The sequence below is a fragment of the Gymnoscopelus microlampas genome (genome assembly GCF_963454915.1).
Source record: "Gymnoscopelus microlampas genome assembly, chromosome: 11".
Taxonomy (NCBI): Eukaryota; Metazoa; Chordata; class Actinopteri; order Myctophiformes; family Myctophidae; genus Gymnoscopelus; species Gymnoscopelus microlampas.
In genome coordinates this window covers 32,786,233-32,804,621 of record NC_139948.1, presented here as the reverse complement: position 1 = coordinate 32,804,621, position 18,389 = coordinate 32,786,233, and the positions used below count along the sequence as shown (strand labels likewise).

At 44.6% G+C, this 18,389-nt stretch overlaps 1 protein-coding gene across 1 annotated transcript in view; it reads left to right on the top strand.

Annotated features, from left to right (window-relative positions):
* Positions 1 to 6,868, top strand: part of LOC311056262 (inactive phospholipase C-like protein 2) — a 104,335-nt gene extending 97,467 nt beyond the window's left edge. Inside the window, exon 6 of the mRNA XM_084072747.1 lies at positions 4,794 to 6,868. Within this exon, the coding sequence (XP_083928873.1) occupies positions 4,794 to 5,300 (507 nt within the window). The 3' untranslated portion in view covers positions 5,301 to 6,868. The remainder of the gene's footprint in view (positions 1 to 4,793) is intronic.
* The last annotated feature ends 11,521 nt before the right edge of the window (positions 6,869 to 18,389 follow it).

The following is an 18,389-nucleotide window of genomic DNA, read 5'->3' as shown; positions in this document are numbered from 1 at the left end:
CTACAGGGCGGCGCTCTGTGGATTCGTCTACATCTGCAATCTTCCTCTGATTATTTCTGTGGATCCTAACATTCCTAGAATCAGTAAAGCTATTTTACTGATTCGTCTCTCACTCTCTAGTTGTATAGAGGTGCAATAATGTTGTTCATCCTCCCGTCTGCACTGGTTTATTTCTCTCTCCCTTTATCTCCCTCTGCCACTTCTCAAACCTTTTGGTGCTGTCCACTTTAAAGCTATGGATACAGCATTGCCGTCACTTTAAGTTTTCCTCTGTGTCGAGTCTGGGGCCTATTAGCAATAACCACTTATTTTCTCCCTCCATTTTGGACTCAACCTTTAGCCTCTGGAGCAGATTAGGTATCAATCCTTTCAAAGATCTCTATGATAGGGGTATTTCTTCTAGCTTCGGCTCTTTATATCTAAGAGTGTGCCGCGTTCAAATTTGTTCCATTATCTTCAGGTCCGTCACTTTGTGCATACAAAGTTTGAGTCCTTTCCCAGGCCCCCTCAAGAATCATTATGGGAGAGCCTTTTTAAGCTGTCTCCTACTCAGGGGGGGCTTATATCTGAAAACACCATGACTTTGAACAGTGGCACAGTCTCCGAGACAAAGAACAGATGGGTAGGGGAACTGGCAGATGACTGGTGAGAAGTGGCTTTAGATGTGTGTGCTCCTGTGATCCTGCCAAAGGTTGGGCACAGAGTCAGCTTTATTAAAACTAAACTTAAAGCTTGCCTGATTCTGATCCCAAATGTTATCATTGTGGTAGTCTACAGGCAGACCTCTCACATGTGTTCTGGTCTTGCCCAGATTGTTTTTCTATTTTTGATGTATTCTCAACATTGTTCAATAACAGTTTATATACTCCCCATTATCTGCAGGATATGTGATTGTTGGTGCTCCATTTTCTTTCTTTTCTTTTCTAAGAATAGGTCAGTGTAGAGACACAGGAAAACAAGGGCAGAGAGAGATGAGACATGCCATGAAAAATGAGGTTGGATTTGAACCCGGATCTTCGCACTTACAAGCAACATATGGTTTGTGCACTAACGGAGCCACCAGGCATCCCTGGTGCTCCATTTTCATCTCATCATCGCCTCGCCTACCCTATGAAATCAATTAGCACAGAGTGCAGAATCTCCCTTGGTAGATAGGATAAGGAAGAGTGGCGTTTGAGATCATGTTTGTTATTAAAAATGTGCACTTAAGGATCATGGCTTGCGCACATCTACAGTATGTAATGTTATGTATGTACTGTGCTTTGCCTACGCAATGTTAATTCGACTCCGAGAGGGAGAAAAAGGACCAGGAATTAACACATTTTTCTGTGTAGCACTAACAACAGCATGCGATGCAGCCAGATTATTATCTTAATTAAGATTTAGCACAATCTGTAGCACTGGGAGAATTAAATGCTTAAACACTGCAACAGGTGGACACACAAATCTAATCCCCCATGTCTTTTAGCATTTCAACCACCCTCTTTCTAACCAGCCATTCACTTGCCAAACAAACGCACACAGTAATATCCATACTGCTTCGATCCCTAAACCCACCCACCCCTCCCCCACTCTCTTTCTCCATCCCCCTAATTGATTTGGAGGGATGGGCAGATTGGGCACACAGACTCCTCCTCGCCCTCTGTCTTAATCTGTGCATGACTCTGAACATTTGGTGAGAGCTTGTCGCCTGTTTGCCAATGCTGGCAGCTTCACCTGTCAAGACCCCCCCCCCCCCCCCAGCCCCAGCTTTCTCTGCTGGAAGGTGAGGCAACAGAGAGGAGAGGAGAGAAAGAGTGTGTGTGTGTGTGTGTGTGTGTGTGTGTGTGTGTGTGTGTGTGTGTGTGTGTGTGTGTGTGTGTGTGTGTGTGTGTGTGTGTGTGTGTGTGTGTGTGTGTGTGTGTGTGCGTGCGTGCGTGCGTGCGTGCGTGCGTGCGTGCGTGCGCGTGCGTGCGCTCGTCTTATCTCTTCTTTTCCTTTGACAGATGAGCTCAGATCAGTGCCATCACTGAATACGTGTTTCTGTTCATTTCATATGCTGATGCCTTGAGTCGAATTAGCACGCGAGACAGTGACGAAAGGCAATGCTTAACTGGTAACCAACAGAAAATGGTGCATTCTTATAATATAATAATGTACTGTATACAGAAACACAAAAGGCTCTGATAAAAAAAACAAAAAAAACACCACATTGTCCTTTTTACACAAGTACATTCCATTCTGTGTCGAACCGCTAACCACTTTAGTTTCTGGTAGACATTGTTCTGCTCGCGTTGTGAATCACACAGCTGTTCGGAGCATTATTCACTGGACCCTGAGAATGAGGACTGTAATTCTAGAGACATGGGCTGTACTACAGTAGGTGTATTCCCCTCTATTCTCACCCAGACTATACCCAGACTATTCTCTTAGTCTGGGACTCGACATGGACTAGAGTTTGGTCAATAGATGAGAGCTCTAATGTTCATGGATTCTGTGTTTGGGTGAAAGGTCAAATGAAGATGGATCTCGGACTGGCTCTTGCTCCAATATTCCCGTCAATACCCCTGTGTTCATTTAACTCTGGAGAGTGTAAAGTAGGGTGCATTTGGGTCCATCTTTACGTTCTTAGTGATAAATGAACGCAGAGGACTGTGCTTTGTACCTTAAGCCTGGGTTATGCTTATGTTGTGTGCGGGTGTCGTGTACCGAAAATAACGGATCTCCAGCACACAACGCGTCGTGCGGCGCATTGTCAGCTTGTAGGTGGGCTATTTTCAGTGCACGACCGGCGTGCAACTAAGTATAAATCATTATTACCTTTATGATAACCTGATGAATGCTGTAGGTGCGTAGACTGGCACATATCCCTTTAAAACGTATTTAATAAAGCAGCATGGGCTGAATTTGACAGACAATCAAAAGAAAAGGAGTGGTTTTAATGAGGACTTAGCTATGGGATTTGCTGTCAACCCTGGCCAAGACTGGCCCCCTGTGGGTGGTCGTATGCCAACTGCGAGTGGGAACGCACAAGAATCCCAGGCCACCGTGATTTGGCCCTGGTACCACATGACAGTGCTCCTGCTGGCTTAGATTTGGGGCTGATGAGTCATATCTTACATAATTGTCTTTTCCGACAAATTACTTATTCATGGCTTTGTGTGGCGTGCTGTGGCAGTTAAGGTACAAGGCCACTTGCAATGCATCACCTGCGAGTGCCGTGGCGCAAACATTCTGTGCTGGGCAGTACCCTCATCAAATCCTGAAATAGAGCAATCTTGGCAGCCATCTGAACCAGAATTATTCCCAAAAATCTGAATTATTTTTTACTGTCTGAGTGTCTGGTATGTTTGCACATGAGAGGAATGTATCTCTTTGAGGTTGGTGCGCCTCACTGAATAACAAAAGTATTAAGAAATATTTGTGCAGTAAGTTGTCCAAAAACAATTCGCAATAGAGAGAGACTGATATGGGCAACATGGGTAGATGGATAAATATGAATTATTGCACAATGTTGTATCTCTTGACTGAAGGTGGCTTTTGGAAGAGGTGCCATCTTGTGTGAGAGGAGATTTTTCTTTCTCTGTGCTGGAGCAGCACAGGTCTATGGATCCACAGATGTTCTATCAGCACTTAACTCCTCTTCACATTCAGTCTTCAGTCTGGTGATCCTAATGTTAGAATACATCTGACAGAAACATCTGGCCGTTTTGGCCCTCGGCTGTATGGCCGGTGACTGCAAGTCAGACGAAGTCTGTGATGGATTTCAGCGGTAGAAGGGAGACATACATCATAGCGGATGAGTTGATGAATTGAATACATAGGACCACAATGGAAAGCTTTAACGTCTTACTGTAGGCACATGCTGTTTACATTTCTGACTAATACAGTATTCAATCAATCAATCAAGTTGCTTAATGTTGCTTTGTGAAGAAGATGTGAGTGTAATGGTAGTGAGAAGGAGGTGGAGAAAGATACATTCAGATAAATGGGAGGGATTGTGGCGAGGATAAGCGAACATGAAAAGTTCTAAGTGGGTGTGAAATTGCAGGAAACATGTCAAGTCGTCTAGACTCTAGATAGGTTTGCATTATGGAAGATGGCAAACGGGAATGACGATGGAAAAAAAAGAATCACTTTTCTCTTCACAGAAGAATAACTGCCACGTAGTGATGGGCACATTTACAGCTCATAGAATAGGTAACAGTGAGGACGATAACGGCATGGCTGTCATGGCCAGCTCGGCTTCTCCGACCGCCACCTCAGAGAGGAAGGCAGCCATGGAAACTGCCCAGACTGACTTTACGGCCCCATAAAGCAGGATGCCTGCCCTGACCACTTCCTCTCCATATGGCTGGGTTGCATCTGGTCTGTCCCTTAATGAAGAGCAGAAATATAGTGTAAGATTATCACCGCATGAGATCTCTATTTACCAGCTGACACACATGACCAACTGTCAAACTACCAGAAGGCTCACTGAAACAAAAGGTTTTATTGAGCAGCTCTCTGCTGCCCTCTTCTGACAAATGTAAGTTATTGCATTGAGAATACAAGACTATTGGATCACCTACTCTACATTATGTGTACTGGAAGTGTATTTCCAGATGGGTGAGAGTGTGGAAATGTAACTGTGCGTCCCTTTTCCCCTATAATTTTCATAAAACCACCAATGGTTGTGTATTTGATGCAGCTGTTTGCTGCTTCTCTTTCTCTCTCTGTCCATCACTTCAACCTATCCATTCCTCTGACTGTGTGTGTCTGTCTGTCTGTATCTGTCTCTTTTTTACGCTCTTTTTTTCTCCACTCTCTCTCAGGGCCAGGCAGACCTGCTGAAACATGCTAAGAGCGAGGCATTGGACACCCTGCGTCAGATCCACTGTGCAGCTCAGTCCTGTGGCCTCAGTAAGAACGGAGCAGCTTCCCCACAGCTACAGCACCAGCCTCCTCCTCCGCCTCCTCCCCCCCCTCCTCCTCCTCCTCCTTACCAGCAACAGCCACAGCAAACCCAGCTACCATCTCAGCCTCAAGTCCAGGTCCAGACCCAGGCTCACATCCAGGCCCTGGCTCATCCACAGCAGCCGCCCCTGCAGCACTCCCAACCTCAGTCTCAACCCCAAACATTACCTCAGGCATACCTTCATGTCCAGCCCCAGCCTCAGTCCCAGATTCCAGTTCCCCCACTGGCTCAAGCCGCCCCTCAGCCTGCGGCTTTCCTGCAAACCCAGCAGTTCCATCACCAGGCCCAGCAGCCCAAGGCCGCAGGTCCCCAGGAAACTATTCCTGAGGAGCTGGTCGGTAACCATCCTGTTGGATCCTGCTGACCCGCAGCCTGTACCCACAGAGCATCCCACCCGCTGAGAGACAGAGAGAGGCAGATGAAGGAAGAAGAGGAGAGGGAGAAGGCAAGCATGGCTGAAAGGGAGAGGCAGATCGAGGAAGTAAGGGAGAGAGTAAAGGAGATGATGGCCACAAAGAAAGCAAGGAGAGTTAGGAGCGAGACGCGTGTCTGAGGGCGATGTTTTTGTTGCGTCTGTGGCAAGAGCATGGCGGCCAAAGCAGAGAAGAGAAAAGACTGACCTCGCATTCCCCTCACAAACAGCTCTAGAGCACTGGACCTTACAGACTGTAATACCTGTAGCTTGAAAAGGGAGGTAACTCCTATTTGAGCCAGTAGGCTCTGGTCTCTTCTCTCTTCTCTGGTCTTTCGCTCTCTCTCGACTGGTTTGACCGTGAGTCTTTGTTCAGGCGTTGGGCAGCCAGTCAGTGAGTCTCTAGTGTCTCTAGTCTCTCTCTGGGCGTTGGTGGTTACACAAAGTCCACAAATACTCTAGCTCTGTGGGTACAGGTTTTACTGCACATTGACATTTCATACCCGTAGATGTTTGCTGTTGGATTTCCCCAGAACTCCTCGGCATCAAGCTTTTGTTTCTTTGTGCTCACCCTTCACTTCCTGCCTTTTCCATGTGAGACGCATAACGTTACATGCGGACCTTTGCCCCTCTTCTCCACTGAGGCGGTCATTTTTAAGTGCACACAAGGTAGAGGAGACTGACACAACTTAGGTATCTGTGTAGCCATCGTAGATGACCATTACAGTACAAATTGTGGAGCACACACAACACAACACAACCTGCAAGTCTGAATGCTCTCTCGAATAACCTTGCACATCTTCACAGTGTCATTCCGTAGGATTTGAGTTCATCTTAATGGTGATTTAAACTTAGTTGCATGTCGTGTCGCACATCGAAAATCTATAAGCTCACAACGCATCGTTGAGCGACACATTGTGAGCTTGTAGAATGGCAATTTTCGGTATGCAACCAAGTATAAATCAAGGCTTATACTCTTCACTCCTGGACTCTGTCCGTAGTGTTTCTTTATTTCCTTCCCAGGGGCTGTGTGTGCGTGATGTTGAGTTGAGTCAGTGTTTTGGTCCCCAGGGTGGAGCTAGTCCACGCTGAGTGGCAGAGTGTATACCAGCCAATCACAACTAGAACATTCTACCCCTCCTTAGAAACCAAGGGTCCAGGGTCAATGTTCACATGGTACTGCTGATAAACACCTACACAGAAAAAGAGGCAACGTAAATATAGATGTATATGTACGTATGTAAAATGTCTGAAGGAAACATGTATTGCTATTAATAATTCTTGCAGATACAAACAATAATATTATCATTGTTGTTAGTTATATTGATATCATTATTATTTTATAAACTTTACTTCTGCGTAAACAGCAAATTGATAACTATCGTTTAGTGGTGCAGATCAGGTGTGTACAAACTGGGATAGGAATTACGGGTTAGCACCGTCCACAACTTGGGGTGGGTGGGTTGGTAGTTCAAAGTTTCACTTCTAAGTGAGTGTGGATTCTGTTAGAGCTCTTTTAAGTGGCCCATTAAAACTGGCTTCATTGTTAATCCTGTCTCCTCTTTTTCTTTTCACTTATAATGTTACAACAGAACCTGTGGGTCACAACAGCGTTATGAGCTTGTAGATGTGCTATTTTTTACATTATGTGTCTGTGGAACTGAGTCAAACAAAATGTAATGCCTCAACTCTAGGGGGGACTGAAAATTATATGATTATTTTGGGGGGTCGCAGCTTCAAAAGATTGAGAACCAATGGTGTAGAATACACATGAACCCTCATTAGAATGACTTTTGACTGAGACTCAAATTAGAAACAGTGTGTGATTTTTTACTTTTGACATCTGGCCAAAAAGTAGTTAGTGAAAGTTCCAGATAAGTGTCCTGGTGATGGATCCCTGTCAGGTAACTAATTAAGGGATGACAGACCAGACACAAACCCTTCAAATGAACAGAAACAGGAACATTATTTATGTAATGTTTGTGGTCACTTTGATGTCCAGGTAAACTTTGGCTGCTGTAGACAAATATTAAATCAGTGGTTGTGTGGTTTTCTGCAAGCTTCAATTGATTCATGGAATACTTTATTAACAAGTTAGGAAACAAGCCCCGGGGGGCTTGTTTTCATTGTAGTCCATAGAGCACTGTCATTTTAGTTGTTGCTATATATATATAGCATCAATATATATATACTGTATAACTAGTTTTTAATTCTTTGAATACATTTTTCCCCCCTGAAACTTAGGTTAGTATTTAGAAGGATTTTTTAGAATCGGCCTCAGGTCTAAATGGGATAGTTGACTACTCTGTTTAATCACAATTTTTGCCTGGTCTTTAATTGGCACCTGCAGCAGTACCTCAGGGCTCTGTGTGGGGAGTATACTTTATCTTGACTTCTGTGCGAAATCAATAGACCAAATCATCATGACATCACTACAAACAAAAGGAAGCCTGCAGTGCATTGGAGCAGTATTATTCATTAACCTAATCTTCTAAACCAACCTTCTTCGCCTAATTTCTGGAAGCACAGGATACTTATGATTGATTATTAGAAATATATTATTTAATTCTAAATATCCACCGGTTGACAAAGAGACCTAGCTAATGTTTAAAACAGAAGGAGGGAGCGCTGCCTCTTGGTAGGAACAAAAAACAAAGTTCTGCTTGTGGTGACGCAGACTGCAGTCAGACTGCTGTCCTGTTTCGGGAAGAGGACAGAAGAGGGCGCTGAAGAGCCGTAGGGCCAGGCTGGCTTCACCCTATTTTATTTACTCCACTGCGCCCTCTAACGATCTGGTCAATGGTCATTTAAATTGACCAGATCTGTAGAGTGCACAGTGGAGTAAATAAATGAATTTCCATCTGGCGGACATATTTTATTTTCTGCCCAAAAGGTGTATTATACAGAGAAGGTGGGGTGCTGAGAGGCTTCCCACCATGGAGAATAGACTGTCAACAACACAGTGAGTAGTGAAGGTGAGTAGTGAAGTAGTTTTGTTTATTGTTTACTAAAGACTGGCAGAGCATTAGAGAGAACTCACTAACACTCTGGACCAGGGAGCTTCACCCCCATAGCACGGCCTGCCTGATTGAACAGAAAGAAGAGACAGCGTTGGGAACGTCGTCATGTGGGTAGCCTACATTGGACTGCATGGTCTGGACTGGGACTGTTTTCAAACGTTAGTAGATTTTTCCACAAGTTTCCTAGGGGTTGTGGGCATCACTTCCTGTCGATTTGATTGGACTGGATGGATTGGATTTGATGGGATTTGATTGGATCAAATTGACAGGAAGTGATGCCCACAACGCCCAACTTGTGGATGCAGTGGTATTTCACAGTTCACTTTATATATGTTATTTTAACGTCTACTCAGGCTTTGGAGTGCACCCAGACAGTTTTTAAGTTGCTTGATTCAGATATATTTGGTATTCAAACTTTTTCCTCCGGTGCGTTGTCCTCTTAAAACATTAGACATTTGGAAAGTGAAGGGTCCCACTCACTCACACATGACATGTCATATCAGTCACCAGAACCAGGGACATACAGTATTGTTTTCAATGAGTCGAATATGGTTACAATAGTTTTATATAGCAATTGGTTGTGTGTCTGATAAATCAAATATCGAAATATTGAATCAAACAGCTTAGTAACTGTCTAGTGCACACAAAAGCCAGAGTAAACGCTATGACCTCAGAAGTGTTTTAAAGAGAAATAGCCTACCTTTAAGTGCCTCGATGTTTCGGCAGTAATGGCTCGGTAATTCTCAATAGACTTATCAGCCGTTGTGGGGGGGTTAAGATTCTGGCCCGGTCAACGTGGTTAGAATTCACCATACGCCAGTGGTACAGGCTGCCCTCTAGTGGCACAAAACTAAAACTAAAACATCAGTGATCAGTGAGAATAAAGGTTTACGCTACTACTTACGCTGTTTGCCTCTTTCTTATATTATTTGACAATTTGGCCAATTAAAGGTAGGGTAAGTGATATGTTTGGGTATTTTTTGTTTTGTTTTGTTAAAAAAGGTTAAAGTACGATAGTAATTATTGCTACAGAGCGTTTGTTTGGTCACAGGGGTCTCTCCAGCTCAAACAGAATATAGTACATTTTCAGGTAGGTGACACAATTTAAGCCAATCAGGAGAGAGCACTGGAAATGTATTTTCTGTTTAATATTAAAAATAGCTATTTTACACGTATTTTAACAAAAGCAAATCACTTACCCTACCTTTAATGTTAGACCATTTTTTATAGTTTGTTGATTATTTTTGATGCAGTGATAGTGTTTTTCCTTTCTCTCTTACTTTTTTGGGGGTATTTAAAAAGGTCTTTAAAGTCCTTAAATTGTCACTTCTCTGACATCTGGTAAAATTTAGTAAAAATACTAAAATAGCTAAAATACAGAAAATTAATGGTCATTAAGTTCATAAGGTATAATTTCTAATTTCATGATATAAATACATATTTTGGGTTATAATTGATTTCATGTAAGGTTAAAAATGTAAAACATGATGTGATTAAAATTTCTGGGGTGGAACAAAAGTTCCCTGTCTGTCAGTAGCACTACACCAGACTAGCCCTGAAATACTGTCATACCATGACAGTCATGGAGCCCAGAGTTCCTGATTTTTGATTTTCTTTTACATTGCCAACTCTCACATGTACATAAACGTTCAGGTTTCAAACATAAAGTGCTTACCCAAGTGCCACGGATGTTACAAGGTGATCCGTACCACGATAAGTACCCGTATCTCCCGTATTGTTCAATAAAAAGCATTTTAATGCCATCGCCGGCCATTTTCTTTCTTTTTTTTGGTAATATATCAGTGTAATACACCTCCCAACCATTAGTGTCGCATAGTTGAAAGCAACGGACGAAATTTGGAGAAAATGGCTGGCGATCGGATTAAAATACTTTTTATTGAACAATACGGGAGATACAGTAAGTTTATCGTGGTACGGATCACCTTGTAACATCCGTGGCACTTAGTTAAGCACTTTATATTTGAAATCTGAACGTTTATGTAGATGTGAGAGTTTGCAATGTAACATTTAACTTAATTTAATGTAAATTGAAAACCAGAACCATAGCTACACATCGGACCCTTATTGATTGACGCATGATTGCATGTCATTGCTGACAGGTGGTGCAAACAAACCTGGTCGACTATGCTCTGTTAACATGCAGTTTATTGTGATATCGCGCTGCTAAAGTTATTTAAGACGTCTGAAACCAAGGACAAACGGTCAAAAAGACATTCTAAGGACTTTAACAAACCAAAGAACGAAGAACCTCTTTTCCACACAACAGGCCAATGAGGTATTCTGTTTTGATCTCACTTTGATGTTGCCGCTGTGTTTGATGGACACTCATCACATTTCTCCATGTCATTGTATTTTTTATTTATGTATGCTTTGGTCTATGTACTGTGCAAGTTGTTGATTGTGTGCTTTTTTTTTTTTTACTCCACTACATTTATTTGAAAACTTTAGTTACTAGTTACTTTGATTATTATTACAAAACATACATTAACCACTTCAGCTCTGTATACATTTTGGCCATTTGAAAATAGCCCATCTACAAACTCACAATGCATTGTGAGCTTGTAGATCTGCTAAATTCAAAAGATTTCTATGCATTTGAAAACTTGAAATGGGACATTCTGCATGAGTACATTTACTTTTGGTATTTTAAGTACATGTCTCTCTCTCTCTCTCTCTCTCCAGCTTCCATGTCTGTCTCTCTCTCTCTCTCTCTCTCTCTCTCTCTCTCTCTCCAGCATCCATGTCTCTCTCCAGTATCCATCTCTCTCTCTCTCTCTATCTCTCTCTCTCTCTCTCTCTCTCTCTCTCTCTCTCTCTCTCTCTCTCTCTCTCTCTCTCTCTCTCTCTCTTTTGTACTTTTACTAAAGTAAATGTTAAAAAGTCCCAGAGACACTGCCAGGCGCGCTCCCAAAGCGCGTGCATGAGCGCACCCCGCAGGCACAGAACGGGAGCGCGGGCGCACCTGTCAATCACTAGTGACTCTGTTTCACTGTGCCTGCAGAGGAGTTTGTCTCCCCCGCGACGGACTCTTTCTAGTATTATTATATACTCCTTTCTAATACTATATCCTTAACCTGTGTGCGTCATTGAACAACCGTGAGTTGTGCTTTATGTTTGATATATGTTTCACCATTATTATGGCTGGCATATTCTGTTTTAGTGTAACTTTGTGCCACTGTTTGTGCCATTTAATCTCTGTGGACTGACGCTATTTTTGGTTGATTGTTAGGTTAATTCCTGTCATTATAGTTTACCTACATTTACCTATAATCTGCCTACATGCATAATTTATGTGTATTTATGTGTTTGGACACAGAGGGAGTTTGTAATGTCCTTACTGTAGCTCCATGCACGGATGCTCTGCTCAATTAATCACTTGTTGCTAACACCTGGCTGCAATAGGCCTCGTTAAGGGTCCCCTTTGATGTTGCTGCTGTGTATGTGATTACCCTGTTTAGCTTATTGACCCATTTGCCTGTGTTTTGTTTCATCATGTTTGTGACTGATGCCATGTTTAGTGCAGTATGCAGAACTGACTGTATGTACTCCTGATTTATTTCAGACCACACACACCCAATACCTGTACCTGTGCTATCTGTATGCTGCCCTTTATTAAGCCTTCAGTAAATGGTTTAAACTCCCAAGTGCCTCCTTGTGTTCTGACCGACACTCCAGAGCGAGTACTGACTTTACTATTACCAGCACCTATCCCTTTCCTTCAGTAAATTTAGAATCCCAGACTTTTACTTTTAACAGAGTATTTCTATATTGCAGTATTGATACTTTTACTTAAAGTTGTACAGTGCAAATTAAAAAAAAACGATTTTTAGCAGCCTCTGCTGGTCATTACTGTCACTACAGGCCGTTTGTTTATTACTGCCAGAATTCCATTCGTTTTCACCGGAAGACGGAAGTGTTTCAAAAAGCGTTCTTTTCATTGTTTTATACGATCTGTGGATCGTTTCTCTTAGCCAGTGGAGCTTTAGTTACCGTGAGCTGTGTTTTCTTTTGCTGTTGTTTTTCGTTCTTCAAATCATACAATCTCTTAAAATCAGCGTGAGTTTCCTTTTTGTTAATAGCGTGGTAGTTCCTGGCCAAACAGGAAAACGGCGCGGTAGTTACTGGCCAAACAGGAACCCGGTGAATTTCCGCTTACATTTTCCGGCCAGATGACGTCATTTTCGAGGGAAAGTCAACCCCGACAGCGTTCAATAGAAAATATATTAATAAAAGGCTTTCGGGGGTGAAATTCATGGAGTGGGTGTTGTGAGACATTTGCCACTCACAAAAGATATACAATTTAACTTTAGTTTTACTGAAAACGTTACCTAGTATTACTTTAAGTAAAAAATGTGAGTACTTTTCCGACCCAGGCCCGGTTACAGCCAGTAGTACTAGGGTGGGCAGGCAGAAATGTTAGGTGGGCGACCCCTTAGGTGCGCAGCCGGATTTTTCCCCCCCGAAATGCATAGAACATCTATCTATCTATCATATCAGGTGTTACCTTTTGTCTGACCTCTACTCTGAAACCTGCCTGGCTTGGTTGAACCTGCCAGGGGTATGACCCCTGCCGGTATAGACCCCAGGGTCATGGAGGCACACAAGCCTCCCCACCACAGCAAGGTAGCAACACAGGGGTGTCTGTCTGTCTGTCTGTCTGTCTGTCTGTCTGTCTGTCTGTCTGTCTGTCTGTCTGTCTATCTATCTATCTATCTATCTATCTATCTATCTATCTATCTATCTATCTATCTATCTATCTATCTATCTATCTATCTATCTATCTATCTATCTATCTATCTATCTATCTATCTATCTACATCTCACCCTGTCTGTCTGTCTGTCTCACCATATCATGTCTGTGTCTGCTTCGCCATATCATGTCATGGCTCTGTCGAGGATGTTAAGCAGGGATCTTTTGAGAGACAGAGAGGGGGTGACTGATGGTGGGGTTATCAGAATCTGTATTTTCTAAATTTTGGGGGGTCAAAACCCCCCGAAATGCATAGAAAACTATGCATTATACCCGTAACAATACAAACACATTGGTCTTACGCCTGCATTAGGCTACTACATCACACTTACTGTAACATGGTTGTAACAAGTTCTATTCAGACCATAATCACAAGGAAATTCAATGCAATGCTTCAGCCATACGTCAGATATGTATTGTCTACGTATGTATGTTTTGCAGTTTGATATTGGCAGTTGTTTGCAAAATGTGAAAAAGTAAATAATTAAAGTATGCTTTGGAAAAGGGTATGAAATAAGTAGGCTATACATGATGATTTGAACCTCCAAAATGTACCCTTCACCTTATTGTTTATGCCATAATGACATCCACAGGCTTTATAGCAATTGTTCAAATGAGGCCTTAAATGTGAAATGTTCAACAAGCATGTTCAAATCGGATACAGGATAGGTGGGCACTAGGGACATCTGGGCACCTTGATGTACAATTGTCTATTTTGTACAAAATGTTGAAAAAATACATGATGTGAACATGCACGGTACATCATTAATAGACTTGATGTTATCCTTCACGGTACACGCACGCACGCACACACGCACACAGAGGGAGTGCAGCCTACCTGCTGCAGCAGCCGCAGGGGGAGGAGGAGAGGACACAGCTCATTCTTTCAGAATACCCACATAGTTTTGGGGCCATGAAGCACGTTGGCTGTTATGCTTTTGTAGCTCAGTCCGTGTCTAACTAACAGTGATGCTATGCTCATTTGAGAAGTGGTTGCTCTCTATTTTAATGACGTGACACGCACGTCGCTTAACACCTACAGTACAGGTCACACAATGGACAATTGATATGCATATAGGCTAATTCCTATGTTAATGTACCTGGCGTGAGTCGGGAGCCTTTGTAAACTTTGATGAAGTGTGAATTTAAAGTAGTTTTAAATCCATGCGTGTGCCTGCGCGTCCCCCTGGCCAAATAAGTGGTTGCTCGGCGTGCAACCCCGTCCACTGAGCATTGCACCCCTGCTAACTAACTATAAGCTAGTATGATATACTACCTCACATGCAGCAACTTATTTTCGGTAGAGCAATGTTAGATGCATGCACCTTTATTGTGTTTCGACGGCTGAGCATGTCTGTACTCTGTGCCGTCGGCATGTTATGAAACCTCCCTGTGACATACAGTAGTCTGGTCCATAGTGTTAGAGTTCTAACATGTTATAAACCTCCCTGTGACGTACAGTAGCTCTGGTCCATAGTGTTAGAGGGAGTTGGTGCTAAAGAGTTGTGTCGTACGGACACAAGGACTGAGGTGCAGAAGGCTCTGAAACATCTCCACTCACGGGGCTTAACACAGTTTTTCTTCCCACAAACAAAATAGAGCGCCGAAGTCTGACGTCACTGCCAGTAGAGGGCCAGTAGACGGCGCTGTTCCAGGGTTCGTGGCTTTATTTTTTGTGTTGAAATCCCCATTTGGGAATCTTAGATCACGTCATATAAGAACTGCGTTCCAAACATAAACACACCACTCTGGCGTTTTTGTCAGGGGGGTGGCTGAGAAAGAAGTAAGGAAGAGGCCCAATTCATTCCCAATATGGCTGCTGTGCATAGAGCCTATTGCAGTATTGAAGTGTGTGTGTGTGTGTGTGTGTGTGTGTTAGTGAGGCGCGGGTTGACCCGTAACCCGCGGGACCCGCGGGTCAAGTCAGAATTTCGGAGGCAATTATGCGGCCTGCGGGTCAGCCGCTCTCACACGCAAAAAAAAATCAAAAAATCACATGCTCTTGTTTTGTCTTTATTCCTAATAAGAATAATAACAATAAAACAGTTTGAATACACTTGGGGATTATTTTCTAACCATGATTTTACAGAATAAAAAAAAGGTCGCGGGGCGGGTTGAGCCATATATTTATATATGGGTTCGCGGGGCGGGTTGAGGCGGGTTGGGTTCCGTCGCGGGGCGGGGCGGGTCATGAAAAAACCCGACCCGCGCATCACTAGTGTGTGTGTGTATATATTAGTAGAGTGAAAGAAGAGCGTACCAAATGCACTCTTTACAGGTCCGTTTTATCAAGTATAGAGGGTTAAGACAAGTGGTACTGGATTTGACGCTCAACAAAAGCTAATTAATCCTTGTGGATAACGGAGGACAATTTCACAATAAATTAAAACTCTGCGATAACGATTATTGTGAGTGTTTTTAATGATGTGATGTGAACAAGTATCGCCCCATCCCTAGTTGTGACAGGATACAGTATGCATATTGCCTCACTTCCACTATATACATGTATATGTATATTGCATAAACTTGTGTTGCTGATTAAAGCTTTTCATAGATGTTGGTTTCATGTTAATATGTATTTTCAGAGATTTAACCACTTAAACCATCAACACTAAGTAAACGTTCACTCTGTACTTAGTCTGCTCTTTTCCCCCTATCTTTGTCGAAAATAGCCGATCTACAAGCTCACAAAGCCTCGCAGCGCACAACGGCGTTGTAGATCGGCTATTTTCGGCTAATGTTCCCCTCAGAATAGGGATGCTAGCCAGGTTTAGAGTGGTTAATGTAAAAACGAAAATCCTATCACACAAAGATTTGGCGGACCCCCTGTAGTAACTCCGAGGACCCCCTGTTGAAGACCTGCTCTAATGTGTTGTAACTATGCACATATATGTGTCTGTGCGCCGATGGATGCCTGTTGATGCTGTGTTTGCCACAACCTTGTACGGCACTTTGCTCAGCTTCTGTTGTTTATTAAATGTGCTCTATAAATAAAGTTTGATTCCATATACTAGGCTGTGTATGTTGTGACAGGATACAATCTAAGTATATATCTGGCTCTTGGTCACTTGAATTAATATTTGTTTCTTACTTTATTTCTCAGAGTGGAGACGGACTGTGCCGATGTTGTTCTTGTGCCATAAATGCCCAGATGACTGAGGCTCTCACCTACAGTATAACACCCTCCCAGACACCAGAAGACTGAGGTTCTCACCTACAGTATAACACCCTCCCAGACACCAGGCTGACTGAGGTTCTCACCTACAATATAACACCCTCCCAGACACCAGAATGACTGAGGTTCTCACTGGTTCTTGCGCTTCGTGCATACAGTACAGTATGTGCCGCTACGCTGCGATCGGTCGGGTTCTTGCGTGGTATTTGCGCATATCAGTATAGTATGTGCCGCTACGCTGCAATCGTTGGTCGGGTTCTTGCACGGTATTTGCGCATATCAGTACAGTATGTGCCGTTACGCTGCGATCGGTCTGTCGGGTTCTTAAGCAGTATTGTCGCGCATATCAGTACATTATGTGCCGCCACGCTGCGATCGGTCGGGTCTTTGCTACGGTATTGTCGCGCATATCAGTACAGGATGTGCCGTCACGATGCGATCGGTCGGGTCCTTGCTGCGGTATTGTCGCGCATTTCAATACCGTATGTGCCGTCACGCTGCGATCGGTCGGGTTTTTGCTAAGGTATTGTCGCGCATATCAATACAGTATGTGCCGTCGCGCTGCAATCGGTAGGGTCCTTGCGCCGGTATTGTGGCGCATGTCAGTAAAGTATGCGCCGTCACGCTACGCTGCGGTCGTCGTCGGTCGGGTCCTTGCGCCGGTATTGTGGCGCATGTCAGTACAGTATTCGCTGTCACGCTACGCTGCATGTCAGTACAGTATGCGCCGTCACGCTATGCTGCGATCGTCGCCGTTCGGGTCCTTGCGCCGGTATTTTGACGCATGTCAGTACAGTATGCGCCGTCACGCTACGCTGCGATCGTCGTCGGTCGTGTCCTTGCGCCGGTATTGTGGCGCATGTCAGTATAGTATGCGCCGTCACGATACGCTGCGAACGTCGTCGGTCGGGTCCTTGCGCCGGTATCGTGGCGCATGTCATTACAGTATGCGCCGTCACGCTACGCTGCGATCGTCGTCGGTCGATTGGATCCTTGCGCCGGTATTGTGGCACATGTCAGTACAGTATGCGCCGTCACCTACGCTGCGATCGTCGTCGGTCGGGTCCTTGCGCCGGTATTGTGGCGCATGTCAGTACAGTATGCGCCGTCACGCTACGCTGCGATCGTCGTCGGTGGGTTGGATCCTTGCGCCGGTATTGTGGCGCATGTCAGTACAGTATGCGTCGTCACGCTACGCTGCGATCGTCGTCGGTCGGGTCCTTGCGCCGGTATTGTGGCGCATGTCAGTACAGTATGCGCTGTCACGCTACGCTGCATATCAGTACAGTATGCGTCATCACGCTACGCTGCGATCGTCGTCGTTCGGGTCGTTTTCTGCCGTATTGTGGCGCATATCAGTACATTATGTGCCGTCACGCTATTGCGCCGTCGTCGGTCGGGTCGTTTGTGCGTCCGTACGCCTAGCCCCGGTCATGGACGCGTCGAACACTTGTTTGGCGACGTGTCGACACTCGCGTCGACCACTTGTTGGCGACGTGTGCTGTCCTGTGGCCGGGGCTGGGCGTACGGACGCGCAAACGACCCGACCGATGACGGCGCAATAGCGTGACGGCACATACTGTACTGATATGCGCCACAATCAGTATCAGTACAGTATGTGCCGTCGTCGGTCGGGTCGTTTGCTGCCGTATTGTGGCGCATATCAGTACATTATGTGCCGTCACGCTATTGCGCCGTCGTCGGTCGGGTCGTTTGCGCGTCCGTACGCCTAGCCCCGGTCATGGACGCGTCGAACACTTGTTTGGCGACGTGTCGACACTCGCGTCGACCACTTGTTGGCGACGTGTGCTGTCCTGTGGCCGGGGCTGGGCGTACGGACGCGCAAACGACCCGACCGACGACGGCGCAATAGCGTGACGGCACATACTGGACTGATAGGCGCCACAATCAGTATCAGTACAGTATGTGCCGTCGTCGGTCGGGTCGTTTGCTGCCGTATTGTGGCGCATATCAGTACATTATGTGCCGTCACGCTATTGCGCCGTCGTCGGTCGGGTCGTTTGCGCGTCCGTACGCCTAGCCCCGGTCATGGACGCGTCGAACACTTGTTTGGC